Source organism: Sparus aurata, chromosome 21, assembly GCF_900880675.1.
Source record: "Sparus aurata chromosome 21, fSpaAur1.1, whole genome shotgun sequence".
In the NCBI taxonomy this organism is placed as follows: Eukaryota; Metazoa; Chordata; class Actinopteri; order Spariformes; family Sparidae; genus Sparus; species Sparus aurata.
Window position 1 is genome coordinate 30350063 of NC_044207.1, and position 19122 is coordinate 30369184.

Consider the following 19122-nt stretch of genomic DNA (forward strand, 5'->3'; position numbering starts at 1 on the left):
CGTTGTCTTTGTCATTTGCATGATGAAATATAGTTTGTTTATCTTGAAAAATCAGTGCCATCTGTCATTTCACTTGACCTTTATTAAGTGGCAAATATTGGTTATTATCATTTTGCTATTGTCTCATCTCTGTGGTAGCTGCAAAGTTTGTTTGATGAATATTGATGGTACCAAAACCAAACTCTATTTGGATTTTTAACAACTTTGGTGTTTCCTTTATTCTGCCAAATTTCCAGGCATGGTCAAATATGACCTCACATTTTGTACAAATCCGTCAAAAGCAACTTTTTAATTCGGCATGTGTTTAATTCATTAAGAGAAGTCTACAATAACTAACTTGTGCTTTTCATGCCTGTGTGTGACTGTTGATCACTCAAAAATGTGGATTTTATGTAATTATTTGAATCATTCAAGTGGTATCTTATAATGCCGAATTAACAGGAAGATGCCATTTATTGATACAAACGTTTTAAAGTAAATTAAATTAGGCGCTGGATCGTGTAATACTCAATAAAACAAGAAAGTAGCCAATTTTGAAAAGGGAGTGTAGTTTCACCGTGGGCTTTTATTGTGAAAAACCTCGGGACCGGAATTGGCTTCGTTATCTTTTCTCCCGGAGCTCGTCAACTGTCAACACGGACACCGGACAGAACCTGCGCCGCTTTCACACCAGCCGAAGAAAATGATACAAAGGGCGACACTCCCGACAATATCCCGGAATCAAACTTCGCATTTGTAGACTTTCTGGTAAGTTGTGTTCCGTGTTTTTGGAGGGGTTGTCTTACCGTTAGCCTATTAGCATGCCTGGCACCGCCAGCTAATGGGGATAACGGTAGCATCGCTTAGCTGCTTAGCTAATGTTGAGCTGTAACAAGGCTGAACATTGTCTAGACCCGCGAAATGTCTCACACTCTTATCACAGCCAGAGGTTTCACAATCAAGTCTTAATAATCCTCTTACGTGTTATTCCTCTAATAACATGTACCCGAGCCGTGTTTGTGTTTGTGTTCACTGCCCGGTCACAGTGACAGTCAGCAGGAGGAACTAACGGCCAGCCGAGGAGGTGACAGACAGCAAAACAAGGCAGTTCCTTTTATTCAGGAGAAGCAGGCAGACATGTCTGCCAACGGTCACAGCCCGGGCAGAGCAGGGGAAACTCCTCATGTATGTGCCCGGAGACCTGGTGTCAACTCAAGGGCAAAGATCTGTGACAGCTGGAGCTTATGTTGTGTCATTACTGTGTCATGAGCATCCATAACACACCATAACCCCTCTGACCCCGATACAGACCAGAGCCCTGCGTGTCCCTGCAGGCCTGATCTAAAACAGAAATCAGAACATTACATGACGTTTTATCACAGAAACTGAGATCTGCATTCATTTAAAGTCATGGTTCATAAAAAGCAGACAACATACAGGGTTTTAGAAGTCTTTAAATACATGGTACAGACATGACATGACATGATATCAATTATAAGCTTTTATCATCTGTTGCTGTAATAGAGCTGCAGTTAATAATCGATTGATTCATTAGTCTGTCCAAAGATAATTAGTCATCAACTATTTTGCTAATTTATTTGTTTCTAAAATAATTTTTCAGACATTTTCTTATACACTATAGTTCTGTATATCGGTTTACAGTCTCCTTTATTTCTAATAAGCAGTATTATTAAGAATTTACCTAATTTTAAGAATTGATTAACTGATTAAAGTCATTTTTCAAGCAATAATATCAACATTTTTTTTTTGATTTTGAACATTTAGTTGGACCAAAGAAACAGGCTGAAGACGCGACTTTTGGCTCTTGAAAGTTTTGACAAACATTTTAGGTTAAGCAATTAATCATGTCAATAATTTGCTTATTAAATAATAATACAATTGGTAGTTGCTTCTAAAAAATATACATTTAAAGTAATTGTTCATAAAAAGCAGACAACATACAGTTGCTGTTATAGAGCTGCAGTGAATCATCGATTAAATCATTAGTCTGTCCAAAGAAAATTAGTTGTCAACTATTTTCATTATTGATTAGTCTTTAAAATCATTTTTCAAACATTTTCGTTGGGTTTTGAACGTTCAGTTGGACGAAAGAAACAGGCTGAAGACGCAACCTTGTGCTCTTGAAAGTTGTGACAAACATTTTAGATTAAGTGATTAATCATGACAATAACTGGCAGATTAAATTATGATAAAATAATAACAAAAATTGGTACCTGCATCCCAAATATGTACATTTAAAGTAATTGTTCATAAAGCAGACAACATACAGTTGCTGTTATAGAGCTGCACTGATTAATCAATACATTTATCAGTCCGTCAAAAGAAAATTAGTCCGCTATTTTGATTATTGGTAGATCGATTATCGTGTGAAATTAATATTTTTTTGCGATGATAAGTGTCGATGAAGTGCCACTTTGCCTCTCACAGTGTCCCGCCTTGAACAATTATTGATTGCTAACACGGCACAATTAATAGGCTATAAATACTGAATAACCCGATTCTCTGAGGTAACTAGTAACTACATGTAGTGGAGAGGAAATATAAAGTAGCAGAAAGTGGAAGTACTCAAGTAAAGTACCTCAAAATTGCACTTGTTCTTAACAGGACTTTGGTTAATTTCACCACTGAGTTCCTTTTTTTTCCTGCAAATGAATATGAGTCCTATATATCCTATGTATTCAGTGTCCTTTTTTTCTAATAAGCAGTATCAATATTTGCCCTGAAAAACTATATTGGTTGACCCCTAATTTTAAGAATTGATTAACTGATTAAAGTTAATTCTCAAGCAATAATGTCAAACATTTTCTCTGGGTTTTGAACATTCGGTTGGACCAAAAGAAGGAATTTGAAGACGTCACTTTGGGCTTTAGAATATTGTGACAACCTTTTTAGATTAGGTGATTAATCATGTCATAAACTGGCAGACTAACGTTGTGTAACAGTGTGGGATTTTTTAAATGTTGTGAATCATTTCAAACAAGTTATTTGCCCACATAAAAACAGCACCGCTCCCTGAATGATGCATAAACGGCGAACATATACCGGCTCTACCAATTTTTTGTCTTTGATGTAATTCATATATTTACACAAAGAATCATTATTTGCATCCCAACCTTCAATATATCTTTTGATTCGACTGTTGGTTGGTTTGAAGGTGTTACTAGTGTTGTTTATTTTCACTGAACTGTGAGGTGATGGAGGAAGACGGTCTCCTGAGTATCCTCGTGTTTTTGTAGCTCATCCCGAGTTACAACATTTCATCTCATCCAACAAAACAGTGAAAACAGGAAGAAGAGATTCTGTTATTGTTGCACACTTCTCTTCCTCTTCATCTTGTGCCACCTTAAGGTTCTCACCAAGGGTTTGTTGAGTCTGTACGCTCAGCGGCACTCAGTTTCACACTCCTCCACTTTGTCATTTCACACATTCACGCGTGGAAGCTGCCAAACACAAACACAGCCAAGTGCAGCACAGTTGCCTTCTGTGCCGCAGAGTGAAGCAGATCATCTCAACCAGGCCTTTTGTTTCTTGACCCCTCAGTCACCGTCTTTCCTGTGACTTTTCTTCTTTCAGACTGTGGTTACATCTGGTTTTGGAAGCAGCGATGCCGGTCGAGAGCGGGAGCAGCGCCGCCGCCCGCCAGCAGAAGCAGAAGAGGAAGTCCCACAGCCTGTCGATCCGCCGGACCAACAGCACCGAGCAGGATCGCTCCGGCCTGCAGAGGGACATGCTGGAGGGACAGGTGAGGACTCGCTCGTTTACACCGAGACAAACACACGACAACAGGAGGAGAGAGTCCAGAGAGAGTGTTTAATCAGTCGGTGCCGCTCTGGAAGTGTGAACTCCACGCCTTCCCCCGTCTGTCATCATTAACTCGCCGGCCTGCGACTGCACTCTGGTTGTAAGCCTAAGCCAATTAGGTTTTAATGCACCCATTTAGAGGGCACATAATGGTTTATATTGTTGTGGCTTAAGCATGCTACAATTACTGCTGTGAGGTTATTTCAACTCGGTGGTTAAAACAGATGGATTCAGAACAGGTTCAGACATTTGTACTTACAGGCGGATCCGTTTGTGCATCAGAATTTGTGCACAGTTGAACATAAATAACCTTTTTTTGGGGGGATTATGGCCAGTTTTCTAACCGAACATGGTGCCTACAGTTTAATCCCTTCCTCATGACTTTGTGTTTTTTCACTCTGGTCCCTTTTGGTCTCAGTCCTCTGATAATCTGGAGTCCCTCATGAGACTGGAGGTAAGTTTCAGGTGTCCAGTCCTCCGTGTTTCAGACATTAGTGTGACTCCCCGAATAGTTTTTAGAGCTAGCTTTACTTGTGTAGGATTGTGTAGGATTGATTAGTGTTTAGCGGAGGTGTCGTGTGGTAGTTCTGAAAGTGATTTCTTTACTTAAAATCATCTTTTCCCCTCAAAATGTGGTTTCTAGACATTCCAGCAACATTTAGAGTTCAATCACACCTACAGTTGGTTTTCTTTTGCTACAGAAGTGGAAGAGTAGACGTAACTTTATCTTGTTTGTGGTGCAGTTACATCCGCACAGTCCAGTTAGAAATAACTGACGGCTTATTACCCAAGATTCTGAGATTTCCAGATTTCAGATTCAGGACCATCTTGGTTACACGTTACATATTCCTTCTCCTAGTGTGTTTTTTTAATTTCTGCATAAAAAACAAGAGTAGAAAGTGAAAAGTCATCACTCCCTGAGAATGATTTCATGATGTTGACATGATAAAGTTACTGTTTTCATATAAAGTGTGATGGAAACAGGCACAGCGGTTGAATTAAGATTGTTCAGATACAGATACTGTTATCAGGAATGCCTCGATACGACATGAAGCATTAGATCATTTTTACACAAAGTTTCTGTGAGTACTTGAGTCTCTGCACCACATATTTTATTCATTAGAACTGAGACCCTGCTACTTCCCAGCAGCGTCCTGCACCCCTTTATACAGCTAATTCACAAGTAATTGCAAAAGTGTCTTGTGTAACTTCAAGCACAGCATAACATCCATTCAAGGTTATTAGTATAGAGCTGTTCCAGTTATTCTGATGTGTTCTCTGTGGCACAATCCTGCCCACATCAGCCTGTGAATGCTAACAGCACACTTGACTGATTTCTTTAGAAAATAATGTAGCTGCGAGCGGCAGTTCAGCTCAGGCAGCATCGCTTTTATGCAGCGCACACAGCTCGAGTACAAAGAGGTCCGTTTCATCCTGATTGGACAAAGCTGGAGGAAGCGATGGCCCACTTCTTGTTTGTGTCTTTGGTGCCGACTCGGTCACAACAGGAAATATCTTATCTGTGATAAGTTGTGTTTGTGGCAGAACTGCAGAAATGTTAAGTATTCACTCTTTTTATCATCTTCTTCCCCTTTTTGTAATCCCTTTATTTGTTTTTGTTTTTTTTTACATGAAGCTATATCCTTACAAACTATTCTTTCAGACCTGTTAGTCTCCACAACCCTTCTACTGATTCTTTCCTTTTATGGAACATTTTGTTGACTCTCTCCTGTTTGAAAACAAAAGTTCTCAGTCGTAGTGAGTTGTAGTTATTTCCTTCCTCGTGGTTTTGTTTGTGTCATCAGAGTCATTTTTTATTTGTATTTTTAATATTGAGTTATTATCTTTGATCATGCTGTTTGTATTTATTTAGCAATTTGAGATGTGGAGGTTTTATTTTAAAAGGTTTGTTCTTTCTCAGGGATGAAACTCCTGTTGAAGGTTACAGAACGGTCAACGGTTTAAAATAGCTGCTCACAAACTTTAATTTCATGGGACCTCTCAGCAGACTAACCCACATTTCATACGACTGCCAAAAGCTCTGCGTCCCAGCTGTGCCCTCGTGTGCTCTGACAAACTATTTTAATTTTCTTCTTCATGTGTATGGCTTATTTTAGCCCCATTATACTTAACAATAATATATCTGAACACATGAACGTTTTCTTTTCTGAGACTCAACAGACAGACTGTGGGATAAAACAAGGGATTTGAAGATGCCTCCTCAGGCTCCGGGAAATTATAATCTGTATTCTACTATTTTCTGACATTTGATTGAGAAAAACAATCGATTAATCGAGAAACTAATTGGCTCTCTGGAAATAGCTTTTAGTTGCAGCCCTACATACACGTTGAAGCCACTCAGTAGTGCTGCATGATATGTTAGAAAAACATCATATTGCTGTTATTTTGACAGATATTACAATTCACAGATCATTTTTGCATCACAGCGACAAAACAAACATGTTTTCTAACATTTGGAGAACAATATTTTTAGAGTGGGGCATCTCTGCAGCGCTACAGTTCTTCTCTATAATACAAACTTTACCTTAATCATAGAAAATGCAGCTACTGCGATTTTTGAAATATATATTTTGATTAATTGTGCAGCGCTATGACTCAGCATTTGAGCTGAAACATCCCACGCTTCTTTTATCTCTGTGATAAACTAGGATTTGTGTCATGTTGTTCTTTTGTTTGCCTGCAGGACTCCAAGCTGCCTCTGTCTCTGAGGAGCAACCTGCTGGACCTGTTCAGTCAGATCGAGAGGGAGTTTGAAAACCTCTACATAGAAAACCTGGAACGTGAGTCATCACGAAGGTTTAACTATTCTATTAAAAAAACAGAGGATGAATAGAGCCAGAACACAAAGCACACATGCTGATTCTTTCTGCTGTGATACTGACAGAGGTAACGAGTATCAGTTTTCTACTCTCGTATCGAATCTCAAATTTCTGGTATTGTGACAAAAAGTTCTTTTCATCCAAAGCAGCCAATCTATAACTGTACACCATGTTGTCATCATCATCATTACCTCTATTTAAACAGGCAATGATGCCCTGATAACAACTCATGATATAAAGCGATACACATTTCAACCATTTAAAACATAAAGCAGCAAATGTAAAATCAATCCAGGCACAACATCTACAAAGATAAGGTTCATTGTCTATTTAAAGAGGCTCAGAGTGATTAAAAGGGATTTAAACATCCACATTCTCACTCTTTAATATCTATTAAGAGATTCTGTGATGCAAATCTTTACAGTAATTAGCATTACTATTAGCAATGATTGCTCAGGATAGAGAGAGAGATAGTTATACGTTTTAATTCCATTACAAGCACACACAACCTCGGTCTCGTTCTAATCTTTGGAGATTCTGTCTTGAAGAGTTCACTGCAGGACTTTTTAGCAGATTAATTTCAGGACCAGCTTCATTAGCCGCTCTGTGTCACCTTCACCATCGATTCAGAGTGCAGTTCTTCTAACTCGTGACCTGTTTGACTCGCAGTACGCAGAGAAATCGAAACGCTGAACGACCGCTTGGCTGCAGAAGGTCAGACGTTTGAAGGGGCAGATTTAGCCAAAGGAGCCCTGAAAACCAAAGGTGAGACGCGTTTAACTCTCCAAAATGAAATCCTTTTTATTGCTGCTGTGCTCATTTTTGTCTTCTTTTCATTTTCTATTTATAATTCTTGTATTTCTGACTGTCCACAGCGAGTCACAGCACCAGCCAGCTGTCACAAAAACTAAAGACGACCTACAAGGCTTCAACAAGCAAGGTACACACTGATTTATAATAAATACTCATCATAACACTTCAATAACACAAGTCTGACTGTTCATATTGATTGTTGTTGAAGTTAACTGTCCATCGACTTGGAAGAAAAAGTACAACATGTAAAATGAATTGTTGTTTTCTAGCTGGTCGCTGCTCCATCACGTGTCTTGTGAATGTTAAAGAGAAGAACTGCTTGTCTTTTCTTCACCTTGTTTCTGCTCGTAGCCGCGTTCAAACTCTTGCCATGCCAGAGTAGGTGGATCCCGCAACTTCAGCGTAACCAGTTGGGATATGTGGGGTGGAGACTCATGGGTAACTTGTTGATTTCTCCCCCTTGTGTGCCAATATGCATGAACAGCCCAGCCAGGGGGTCGACACTCCCTCCCCAAGAGACTTGGTCATTCAAATGTAGGAGTTTGAGCTTTTTCTATCAGTTTCTGTGTGAGATACAAAAAAAACAACAACAACAGGACATTATTATCTCACTAACAGGCCCTTTTCAGTTGCACCTCCTTGGTTTTGGTTTAAGTTACTTGTCGGCATTCATGTAATGGTACACTGTGGAGACGTCTGTAACATGAAGCAGCCGCGACCTCAGAATGCTTTTTGTGCCTTGATTGATGACTTTAATCAAGGTAGAGGAGCATTTGTCGGCTGTTTTTAGATTAATTAAGGCGAAGAGTGTGTGGTCTGCTGAGAATTGCCTCAGATTTTGCTTTAGTCTTTTATAATTGACTTATTTTATGACTATCACAGAGTTTCACAGAGCTTATAATACTTAATTGGCACAGTATCATATCTTGGATTTCACCCAAACCTATAAAACAGGATGTTGAAGCTGATGTTTGTCAGTTTAAACATCATATAATGACATATATTGTGGCCTATATTACATTCTTTCATAGAAACACAGCAGCTGATTACACAGAGACACTTTGCTAGAAATAAGGGACGAATTTTCAGATAGTTTCTTCTGTTGTTTTTACCGGCAGCTGGAAATAACACGATCCCACCAGGATCTATGAACCCCAGAGATTATTGATTAGCATGTTTCCTACTAGAAATGCAGGAAACACGTTGTTGTTGTATTTTATGGCTCACCTGTCGTTCTCTCCTCTTCTGCTGCGTGTCATTATGTTTTTCAGCAGTTTTTAGAGGTTGAGCACGAGGTGTTTATTATAAAATAAGCAAAATCTTGATGTGACTCTTGCAGACTGCACACTGAAGCCACAGACTGTAGATCATTAACTGCTGGCTGCGTTAGATTCACTGCTCAGACGGTTACTTTTTGAAGCTTATTTTTTGCAGAGCTTTGCATTTCCTTAAACCTCTCAGTCCCTCTTCCCCTTTTTATTTCTCTTATAAAGTGTAACATGTTGCATCAGTGTTACATTTAAACAAGTTATGAAATCATCACAACACACAGATTATGTTTCATCCAGAGCTTTCCACTAATTTTGTCACATTTGCATTAATTTTGCAACATCATCTTTCACTGAATGTAGATTAAAGACAAAAAAACGCTGTTTCATATTCACGTCGTCTAAATCTCAGTTTGCTTTATAGGTTTTATTTTTTAAGAGAGAATCTGCTCTGCTGCTTGTTAACAACCAGCTGGTACTTGTCGTCATATCTTCAGTGTTGGTTTTTATGTTTTATTTTCACTATAATTTCTTTTAACAGATAAATTCTCTGTTGTTATCTGTCAGATGAGTGATGGCGCTCTTTATGATCTCCTTTCAGTTGGAACTTATTTAGCGGTCTGTGTCCAAAACGAATCGAGAGTCCAGTTTGTATCATCCCCATCTTTAATGTAAACACCTTGAAAATACACTTTGATACAACTGATAATAATTAACTGATCAGTTTCTTCTGCCTCACCATAACTCAGTGTTTTTGCAGCCTCTTCCCTTTTCTAGATTTTTCTTTCTTTATTGCGGTTTTTGCATTTATAATAATACTGGAATGATAAATATACGCTGTACAGTACTGATACGTCTGTTGGTGTTTGTTTTAAAGCACTTGCAGCATCAGATTTGTGGGATATACGACGCTTAAAACAAACACCAGTAAAGATTGTTTTTGTTAAAGCAGGTTTGGTATAAAGCTTTTTATCCCCGGCATACTACAAGGACCCTGCTGAGCAGCTCCTCAGTTCTGCTGACCCGCTTCCTCCCTTATTCTAGACAAGGGTTCCTACACGTGTCTGCAAGATTGAAATGTAATAGTTTCCAGGCCTCAGCATGATTTTTGAATGTGTGGCGAGATTTTAAACCTTCATATTTTAATTGAACTAGACTTATTGGAGGTATAAATAGAATTCAAGCATCAACATCTGGCATTTAAAGTCACTAATTTGACTCAGTTTGACATTTACAGCCTTGAATTTAACCCAAAAAGTCTTTAAATTTGATATTAGAGGAAAATTAAAAGTCAGTCATCATATCTTCTCCTCCATGCTGATGAAAGTCAACAAAACATTTCTGGAGCTTCACAGTTAAACAGTGTAGAATTGAAGTAGCTGGAAACACAACAAAAATAAAGCCCATAAAGTCGTAATCCAAGTCTCTATAAGCCTTGGATCACAAATAAACTCTTCACTGTAGCTGGTAAATTTAAATCATTAGCTCACAAGCTGTCTGAAACTCGATGGTGTGAATAACGTTTGTGGACAGGGAAAATTCCCGACTATCCATCTGCATTGGTGAGAAGATAATGACTGAATTTTCATTGTTGTCGATCTGTTCCTTGCTGGAACAAAATCCCAAAACAAGTCAGTCTGAAAACCCATCAAACAAGACGATGTAGAAGAATCCGTTATGAGGAGTGAAATGTGCAGGAACCCTGTCAGGTTTAGTGCGTCACTCTCATTTCTCCTGTGTATTAACGTGACTTCGATGTCGGTATCAGATTGTGTCCAGTTTCAAAGCGACCACGTCCAGAGCGGTGTGCCAGCTGGTCAGGGAGTATGTCGGCCACAGAGACGGCATCTGGGACCTGAGCGTCACCAGGACGCAGCCTGTGGTGCTCGGGACAGCGTCTGCAGGTATCCAACTTGTTTTCTGTTATTTTGCCCTTTTTTCTTCGGCTCAATCTTCAGTCTTTTGTCTGTAACACATCTTATTACTCTACTCTCTGCACCATGTTGAAGGATAATTGGTTTATTTCATTCTTAAATTAAATGTTTTTGTTTTTCACAGTTCTGAATAATGTCAGGGCTTCTTTAACCTTTTTAGAAATGTATTAAAAAGTATCTTTTTCTTTTAATTTAACGGCTATCGATCCACGCTGAGAAAACAGTTAATTTCATGCTGCATTTCACTTAAGAAACTTTGTACTGGAGTATTTTCTTTTTTAGTGTGTATTCATTATGCATGCACTGTTGATTGTAGACAGTTGTAAAAATGCTTTAACTCTAAATCAGATGTTTTTATTCCCTTGCTCGTGTCTGTGATGTCTGAACAGACCACACCGCCATGCTGTGGAGCATCGAGACGGGAAAGTGCCTCCTCAAATATCTGGGCCATCAAGGATCAGGTAGAGTTAGAAAATATTTACAGTTATAAGAGAAATCCTGTAACAACATGATGACCTGCTGAGTGTACAGAACATTATTAGAAAATGTTAATTTCCTTCTAACTCAGACTGAACTCGGGGTTATGATGTTACGTAATACATCTATTTCTTTCTGTCTCTGCAGTCAACTCCATCAAGTTCCACCCCACTGAGCAGATGGCTCTCACAGGTAATTATCCAAAACTCAGACATCCTTAATATTCTCGCTGGTAAGCAGCCACACAAGTGGTTTTACCTGTATGTTTATTTAGTCCAGCAGCTGCAGAGTTCTCAGCGCCAGAAATATCAAATCAAAATTAAATTCTTTGTGTCCCAGAAACGTCGTACCAAGTTTCACCTGCTTCAAATGAGAGTTATACGAAGCTGTTAAAACTTAAAAATGGGCTCAGGATTTAAAATGTCAGAATTCACCTCAACATCTACAAGAAGTTGTTAGAACAGTTTCACACAGTTTGTCTGGAAAAGTGATATTTTTAAGAAAAGCTTGTCTGATTGTTTTTGCCTCCTCCCTGTCATCCTCAGCCTCTGGAGACCAGACAGCTCACATCTGGAGATACATGGTCCAGCTGCCGACTCCACAGCCCGTCGCTGATATTAGCGTAAGCAGCAGCAGCACCAGAACCTGTTTTTGTGTGTCACTGTTGTCTGGAAACTGATTTCCCTCGTCACTGCCTCCCTGACCGCAGCAGACACCCTGCGAAGACGACGTGGACTTCTCAGACAAAGATGAGGCCGACGGAGAGATCGACGGTCCAAACGACTGTCCTTCTATCCGTGTGGCGACCACGACTCTGCGCAGCCATCAGGGTGTTGTGATCGCTGCCGATTGGCTGGTCGGAGGCAAACAGGTGGTGACGGCCTCGTGGGACCGAGCCGCCAACCTGTACGACGTGGAGACATCAGAGCTGGTCCACTCGCTCACCGGTAGGAAGAAGGAAACGTTACAAGAGAGCTTCAGCCTCAAATAGTGTGAATACAGCTGGTTTATTTACATGATGTGTGACTGTGTGTGTGTGTGTGTGTGTGTGTGTGTGTGTGTGTCCAGGTCATGACCAGGAGCTGACTCACTGTTGCACACACCCCACCCAGCGCCTGGTGGTCACCTCATCCAGAGACACCACCTTCAGACTCTGGGACTTCAGAGACCCGTCCATCCACTCCGTCAACGTGTTCCAGGGACACACTGAGTCAGTCCCACACACACACACACACACACACACACACACACACACACACACAAACACACACAAACACACACAACACACACACACACACACACACCTACACACACACACACACCTACACACACACACACACACACACACACACACACACACACACACAGTCCTCCTCAGTACTTTTATCTGTCTGTGTTCTGGTTGGCAGCACGGTGACGTCCGCTGTGTTCACGGTGGGAGACAACGTGGTGTCTGGGAGCGACGATCGAACCGTCAAAGTGTGGGACCTGAAGAACATGAGGTCTCCCATAGCAACCATCCGCACGGACTCCGCTGTCAACAGGTCTGAGATCTGTACATGACATCACAGCAGCACATGATTTTAAATGAATGAAGCTAAACAGACCTGTGCAGTTTACTGTTCATTAATTTATGTCTTTTACACTTAATATGTCATAGGAAGCCTTTTTTTAATGTATTTAATTGATAGAACATATTTGTAAATAACAGTTGAAGCCTTTAAAGCAGTAACAGTCCAGGTTCTGTTGATTATTCATTTAATCTTTTTTTGCATTATTCTTAATTTGGCTAAAATGTCGTGGAACAGCAAATGTTGAAGCATTTATGAACCAGTTGTTGGTCTGATAGGAAACTGATACTGAAACAATCATTATTCGATCAGCAGAATTAAAATTGTCATCGTTGATAGATATGGTTTACTATTTATAAAACAAAATGCCTGAATATTCATCTTTTTATTGATTAGTATATTTGTAAATCAAATATATTTAGGTCTTGAAATGTTGGTCAGACAGAACCAGATGTTATCTCGGGCTTGGAGGAATTTTGTTGAACATCATTCAATATTTTCTTAAACGTGCTGATGAATTTTAAAAACTAAAATATTTCGTACTTGTATCTCCTCGTTGGATTGAGAGTTTATTGAGTGTACAATATATAAAAAGTAGGAAAAAAAGACGTATTTCTTGTGGAGATTTGTGCAAATAGTCATAACTCATGTTGGTGTGTTGATACAGTGCCATCTGTCCTCTTTCACGCTGAGTCGTCTTGCTGTTGTTGTGTGCAGGATCAGCGTGTCGGTGAACCAGAAAATCATCGCTCTTCCTCACGACAATCGGCAGGTCCGGCTGTTCGACATGTCCGGGGTGCGACTGGCTCGACTCCCGCGAAGCAACAGACAGGTCAGTGGAGGGAAAGTTAATTTACCACCATGACGTGTTTTTTTTAGCTCTTTTAACATCCCCGTTCTTCTTCTGAGTTCAAGTGAAGAGTTTTGGTGTTTCCTCTCTGTCAGAATGTTGCACGAACATTTGTGACTATAGTACGAATTAATTTATAGATTTCATGGCGGCAGAAATACAGTTGTAACATCCTCAGTTTACAGTGTGGCGAGGGATCTTTGTTGTCTGTCATATACGGCAAAATAAACATAGAAAAAAACATACAAACAGAAGATTTTGTATTTGTAATAATCAGGAACAAACAGTGTGTGTTGTCCCGATCACAGCAGCTCTTGTCCTCAGTGGTGAACGGTCGTTGTCTGTCTTGTTTCAGGGTCACCGGCGGATGGTGTGCTGCTCCGCCTGGTGTGAAGACAACACCTCCTGCAACCTGTTCACCTGCGGCTTCGACCGGCAGGCCATCGGCTGGAACATCAACATCCCCGCCCTGCTGCAGGAGAAATGACCTCCACCTCCTGCTGCTGTCACCTCACAGTGAAACTCCACCCAGAGTCTGTGTGTGTGTGTGTGTGTGTGTGTGTGTGTGGAGCTTCAAACACTCCTGCAGGCTGAGAAGGTGGCGTTAAACAGTTCAGTAACACATGTTTCTGTGAAAGTGAGGTTACAGACTTTTAACAGCCGTCTTTTGAGTCTACGGGAGGTCAGTGTTTGACGCTTGAAGCTCCCTGAGGTCTGAGAAAAGGACTCGCGCTCGCTGTCTACTCAATCTGTCACGCTCTTTAACTCAGCACGCCAATTTACACAGAACACATTTGTGAAGTAACTTCTTCACATACAAAAGAAAAGAAAAACAAACAGCCGCGTACCACTGATGAAAAAAGCACAGATACGTAACACAGGAGGCTTTTTGTCTTCTTTGTTGAAAACTAAAAACGCACAACAAGTTAGATAAACGGCATGCTGCGCTAACATGCTAGATGCTAATTGAAGCACAAATACAGTAAATCTAATCTGTGCCACTAAGAACGACAGGAATTCCACTCGTTTCATATAGAGGGTTGGTGTTTTGTGTATTTGAGGAGTAAAATCTGTGATAACATTCAGTTTTAGCTCGTTTTAGTTTAATTTCCTGATGTCTGAGATCATAAATGGCAGCTCGAGAAAGAAGCGCTCCTGGAAACTACTTTAAAAATCTTGTTTTAGCATCAAGGGGTCTAAATTGTGTTTGGCTAGTTTTCTATGTTGGTTAGCTTGTTGTTAAAAGTGGATTTCATTCCAAAATGTTGAGTTTGGCCCTTGAGATTCAAAACTGAAAGGTGCAATATGTAACAATTAGCTAAAATTCACTGAAATTATCACCAGTATGTACATAAATCACAGTTTTAACGTTACGTCTTTGTATAGCACAGATATTTATTGAAGTTAGCATGCTAACCAGCTAGCCTTTAGCCAGCCTGATGCTGAATAACACCGACACTCCCCTGGTGAGCTAATACAGCCGCTAGCTACAGTTAGCTGTCGATAGCTACAGTTAGCTGTTACTCTGCTGATGCGCTGCCCTGTGTTTGTTTGGAGTACGAATTCTTACATATTGCACCTTTTAACATATTCGTATTCAAAGCTCGTAAGACATGTGGCACTGTCCCTTTAATATGAGTGTTTCTCTCTGCTCTTGTTTGTTGTTTAGAGGTCCAGGAGCCGCTGTGTGATTCAGTAATGCACCTTTTTTAAAAATACCAACAGCTGTTACAGTTTTTTTCCCTTTTTGTCGCCTTTGCAGCTTCTGTAAATAGCCAACAGAGCCAGAATGAAAAAAAATAATCAGTCGACAGCTCAGTGCTGGTGAGTCTGTCGTCTGCACAGTCAGATGCTTTGGTGCAAAACCCAAACGGGTTTCATGGTCCTGTTCTGTTGTATAAAAAAATCACAGTGGCTGATTAAGGAACTGAAACTAGCTGCTTTCTCTGCTGTGTCAACCTGGAAAAAACAAAAAAAGAGTCAAACATTTCCTGTGCTGGCAGCGGTGCTTTGTTAGATCTGACTGTGTGTTCTTTATGGACCGAAACGTCTCCACTGTCGTAGGTTTTTCTCCCGTTCGACCTCCAACAGGATCTTTGCTGTGATCGGTCGCTCTGCTCACAGTGTCGCCGTCTGGATATGACTGTGTTTCTGCTTCCATAAAGCCATGAACCAGCCACTGTGTGTCCAGTAGACAAAAAGAAGTCGACTCCCTGTCCGGTTGACAGTTTTGTTGTTCGAGGCTGATAAAATGTGTAGACGCTCGTCGCTCTCGTCTGTAGGGAGGAAACGGCGATTTCAGTGTTTCTGTACGTCGCAAAAAATGAAATCCTTGGTCTCTAAAGAGCAACACCTGTTGAAACGGTTGTAAAGCAGGGCTGGGTGCTGAGGCGTCGGCCACACTTCTTATTCTGAAGGATTACCTGGACAGGAATCATGGAACTTCAGCTGTGGTTTGACCTGAAGAACCAGGGTCCAAATGTATTTCCTGGGTCGAATCGGCAGCCACACAAGTATCAAGTCTCAAAGCATTAAGTCGAGATCAGTATCAGTTTAAGGACGAGGGAAGGAAATGTGTCGTAATGTTCACTGATGTTCAAATTATGTGGTGGGATTCTTACACATTAACAGAATGTTCTGTTTAATCAGTCATCGGACTAATTTCCTGAATCGTCAGACTTTTAGTTCCTGAGTTTAATTTCTGGCGCTCCTCATTTTAATTGAGTATAAAATGAGCACGCCACAATTAAACCATCAACATACATCAGCTCGATTATAAAACGTGGCAGGAAAAACCCGAGGAGGAAGAAAATGAGAACTGTTAGCTGCTTGTCGTAACTTTTAATGAACTTCTATAATCGTGCACTTTGAAAATGATCTTTTTGGCCTTTTCATGGCTTTAATTGATCGATCAGCTGGAGAGAAACGGGGTGAGAGAAAGGAGGGATGACGTCAAGCAAAAGGTCCGATTCGCACTTTAATAAATTATATAATTTTAGCAGCAGTTTTGTTTTCTTAATTCTCTAGTGGCTCCTTTTATCAAATAATATTGATCTTAAACTTAGACAACTGTTCTAAGTCTCTCCATGTTTTAGTCTCATTTATCCGCCTGTTTTTAACGACATGTACATTAAAAAGTCGTCACTGTGAAAACTCTCGGTACAGAAGTGACCGTTAGACAAACACTCCCACCCCGCCGCCTTCAGAGTCGCTCAGAGGATTAAAATGAGTCTGCTGTCGAATCGGATTCATTCAACTTAAAGAAAAACATAAATAAAAAACTGTGAGATTTGAAATGTTGTGTGTCTGATGTTCCCTCGGCCGCCCGCCCTGCTGTCACACCGATACTTGACATGATTGTAAAAAAAACCTTTTACCTGTTTCAGTTTCTCGCAGTGCCCTTTAGTCGTTGGTGTTGAAACACTGTGGTGACGATTCTGTCAGTGACATGTTTGTAACGGTACTTAAAAAAAAACAAACTCGTGAAATCTCTGAAGAGTGTCGTGATGCGTTCGCTGCCACCTGCTTTGCTTTTCCCACTGCCACTAAAAAATACTCTGCCAAAGCTGCGTTCAAGTGAACGGGAGAGGCTGTAGTGATGCGTGTGTGTGTGTGTGTGTGTGTGTGTGATGATTTCACTACAAGAACAAAATCTGTGTGTGTCTAAAAAACGTGTTTGATGTTGTGATGCGTTCGGACGTTAGTGCGACCGTCGTACTCTTGTGTTGCAGCAGCAACACGACGAACGAGCACACCTTCATTTCCAAAATGATTGTTTCGAAGTCTAGCTTTAGATTTGTGGAGCGTCGTTTCGCCGGTTTGTAACAAAACAAAGTGTTCATTCAAACTAAAAAACATGACATGATGAACATTTTCTCCTCTCGGTGGGTTAAAAGCACATTTTTCTGTGAGCACCCACAGTTTTTATGTGTATTAACACTTTACAGCTGCACTTTTCGCCCTTGTGACACGTGTTTGTAATCCGTACGTTAAAGATAAGTGAGGACAGCTGTTGTCAGAAGGCAGATGTAAAGTGTTAAACCTCGTCTTACTTTAAAACCATAACATTTGTATGATTTAAATTGTAATATATGAGGAGAGTAGCTGGTTTTGGGGCTGCGTAGTGTTTTTCCAGCTGCAGCAGTTTTATTATTAGCCTTTATAACTCGATGACATGATCGCTCCTGCAGCTCACGTGTTTTTATTTGGTGTAAATCCAGTTTTATTGCTTCGTGTCGGATGATTTTTTTTTTTAGTTCACGTGTGTCAAAAGGCTTTGCATTCACGTTAAACAGAGTTCATTTTGTCATTTGAACCAGAGACGGCGAATAATTATAAATTAGCCTGATGCTACATTTTACGTTATGTTAAAAGTTATTTTTATCAGACTTCTGGTGTGAATTTCTAATCATATTGTTTGGAATCATTTGAAATAATCTGTGGCTTCATTTCCTCTTAATTCAACGTTTGATTTGAAGTCGTCGTCTCTGGTTTAACTGACGAAACAGTTTGTTTGTGTGAAGAACATTTAAAAACTGTGTTATGAGAATGTTTGAAGCCCCGAACAGTCGCGGGGTCGAACGTTTTTCCTCCGCGTTCACGTGATAACGAGATAAATTTGACTTGTTTTCTTGAGATCAGGATTAATTTCTGTCATCATCCATGAAAAGGTTTCTTCTTCTCTTGTCTGTTATTACTTACAGCTTCATGTTTGTTACGTCAGCTGTGCCGTGCCAGCATACATGGCATCCTGACAGGTGAAGCAACTGATTTACGAGTCCTAACTTCCTTTTCTCAGGAAAACAAGTCAAATTTAACTCATCATAGAGAAAAAATAAAACGTTCGACCCTCGGCTGTTCAGGGCGTCTGTAGATCTTTAGTTTATTCAGTATTGTTTTTTCTTCCTTCGCTGCATTTTCTACCAACACTGAGCCACGTTCATAACTCGCCTGTTCTTTAACTGAATGTTCAGTCGCACTGTTCACATTCTGGATCACATCGTCACCGACAGTCGGCCGGCTCAGATCTGCCGTCTGGAAGCCTTGTTAAACTGTGGCTCTGTGGTGTAAACAGTGTTGTGTGTGATCAAAGTGGTTGATGTAAAAACGACGAACACCACAGCTCAGTTCTCAGAAACAAAAAATAAAAAGATGGAGATCTGTTGGCTGACAGCAGTTTTGTGGATTATATCTGTGTAATACGGAACAAGCGTCTGCTTGTGAAATCAAAATAAACCTTTTCGTGCTGTTTGAACGTTTTGTCGAGTGTTTTTTGGGCTGAATGTTGGATTCAAACTCAGTCAGCTGCGCACAACCTGCTCGTCACTAAACAGCAGCTACACATCAAGATAGTTTAGTTTTCAGGGGCTGGTGGAGACCAAAGCAGAGCTCAGAGGAGACGGAACACTCATCAGGTGAAACACAGTCACTCCTCCAAATACATAATCTTTCTACTGGTGCTGCATGTAAGTCAGCTGTAAGTGAAGATGTAAAATATATGAGTATCAACAACATCAGCTTGATTTCACTGTTTCCTCTCGGAGCGTTTTGAGCTCAACGTCCTGTTTC

General features: G+C 40.4%; 1 protein-coding gene across 6 annotated transcripts; it reads left to right on the top strand.

Moving 5' to 3' along the window:
* The first annotated feature begins 585 nt into the window (after positions 1-585).
* LOC115572540 (WD repeat-containing protein 37) lies at positions 586-18808 on the top strand. Of its 6 annotated transcripts, none has more exons than XM_030402707.1 (16): positions 586-747; positions 3574-3742; positions 6506-6602; positions 7311-7406; positions 7517-7581; positions 7939-7988; positions 9324-9393; positions 10491-10626; positions 11046-11117; positions 11281-11325; positions 11679-11755; positions 11840-12080; positions 12202-12343; positions 12543-12677; positions 13422-13536; positions 13910-18808. In XM_030402707.1, the coding sequence occupies exons 2-16, from the start codon at positions 3605-3607 to the stop codon at positions 14039-14041; spliced, it is 1611 nt and encodes a 536-aa protein (XP_030258567.1). In that variant the 5' UTR covers positions 586-747; positions 3574-3604; the 3' UTR covers positions 14042-18808. The 6 variants fall into 6 exon arrangements, with proteins under 6 accessions (XP_030258567.1, XP_030258568.1, XP_030258569.1 ...); XM_030402708.1 differs by having other exon boundaries at positions 11843-12080; XM_030402709.1 differs by having other exon boundaries at positions 11846-12080.
* Positions 18809-19122: the final 314 nt, after the last annotated feature.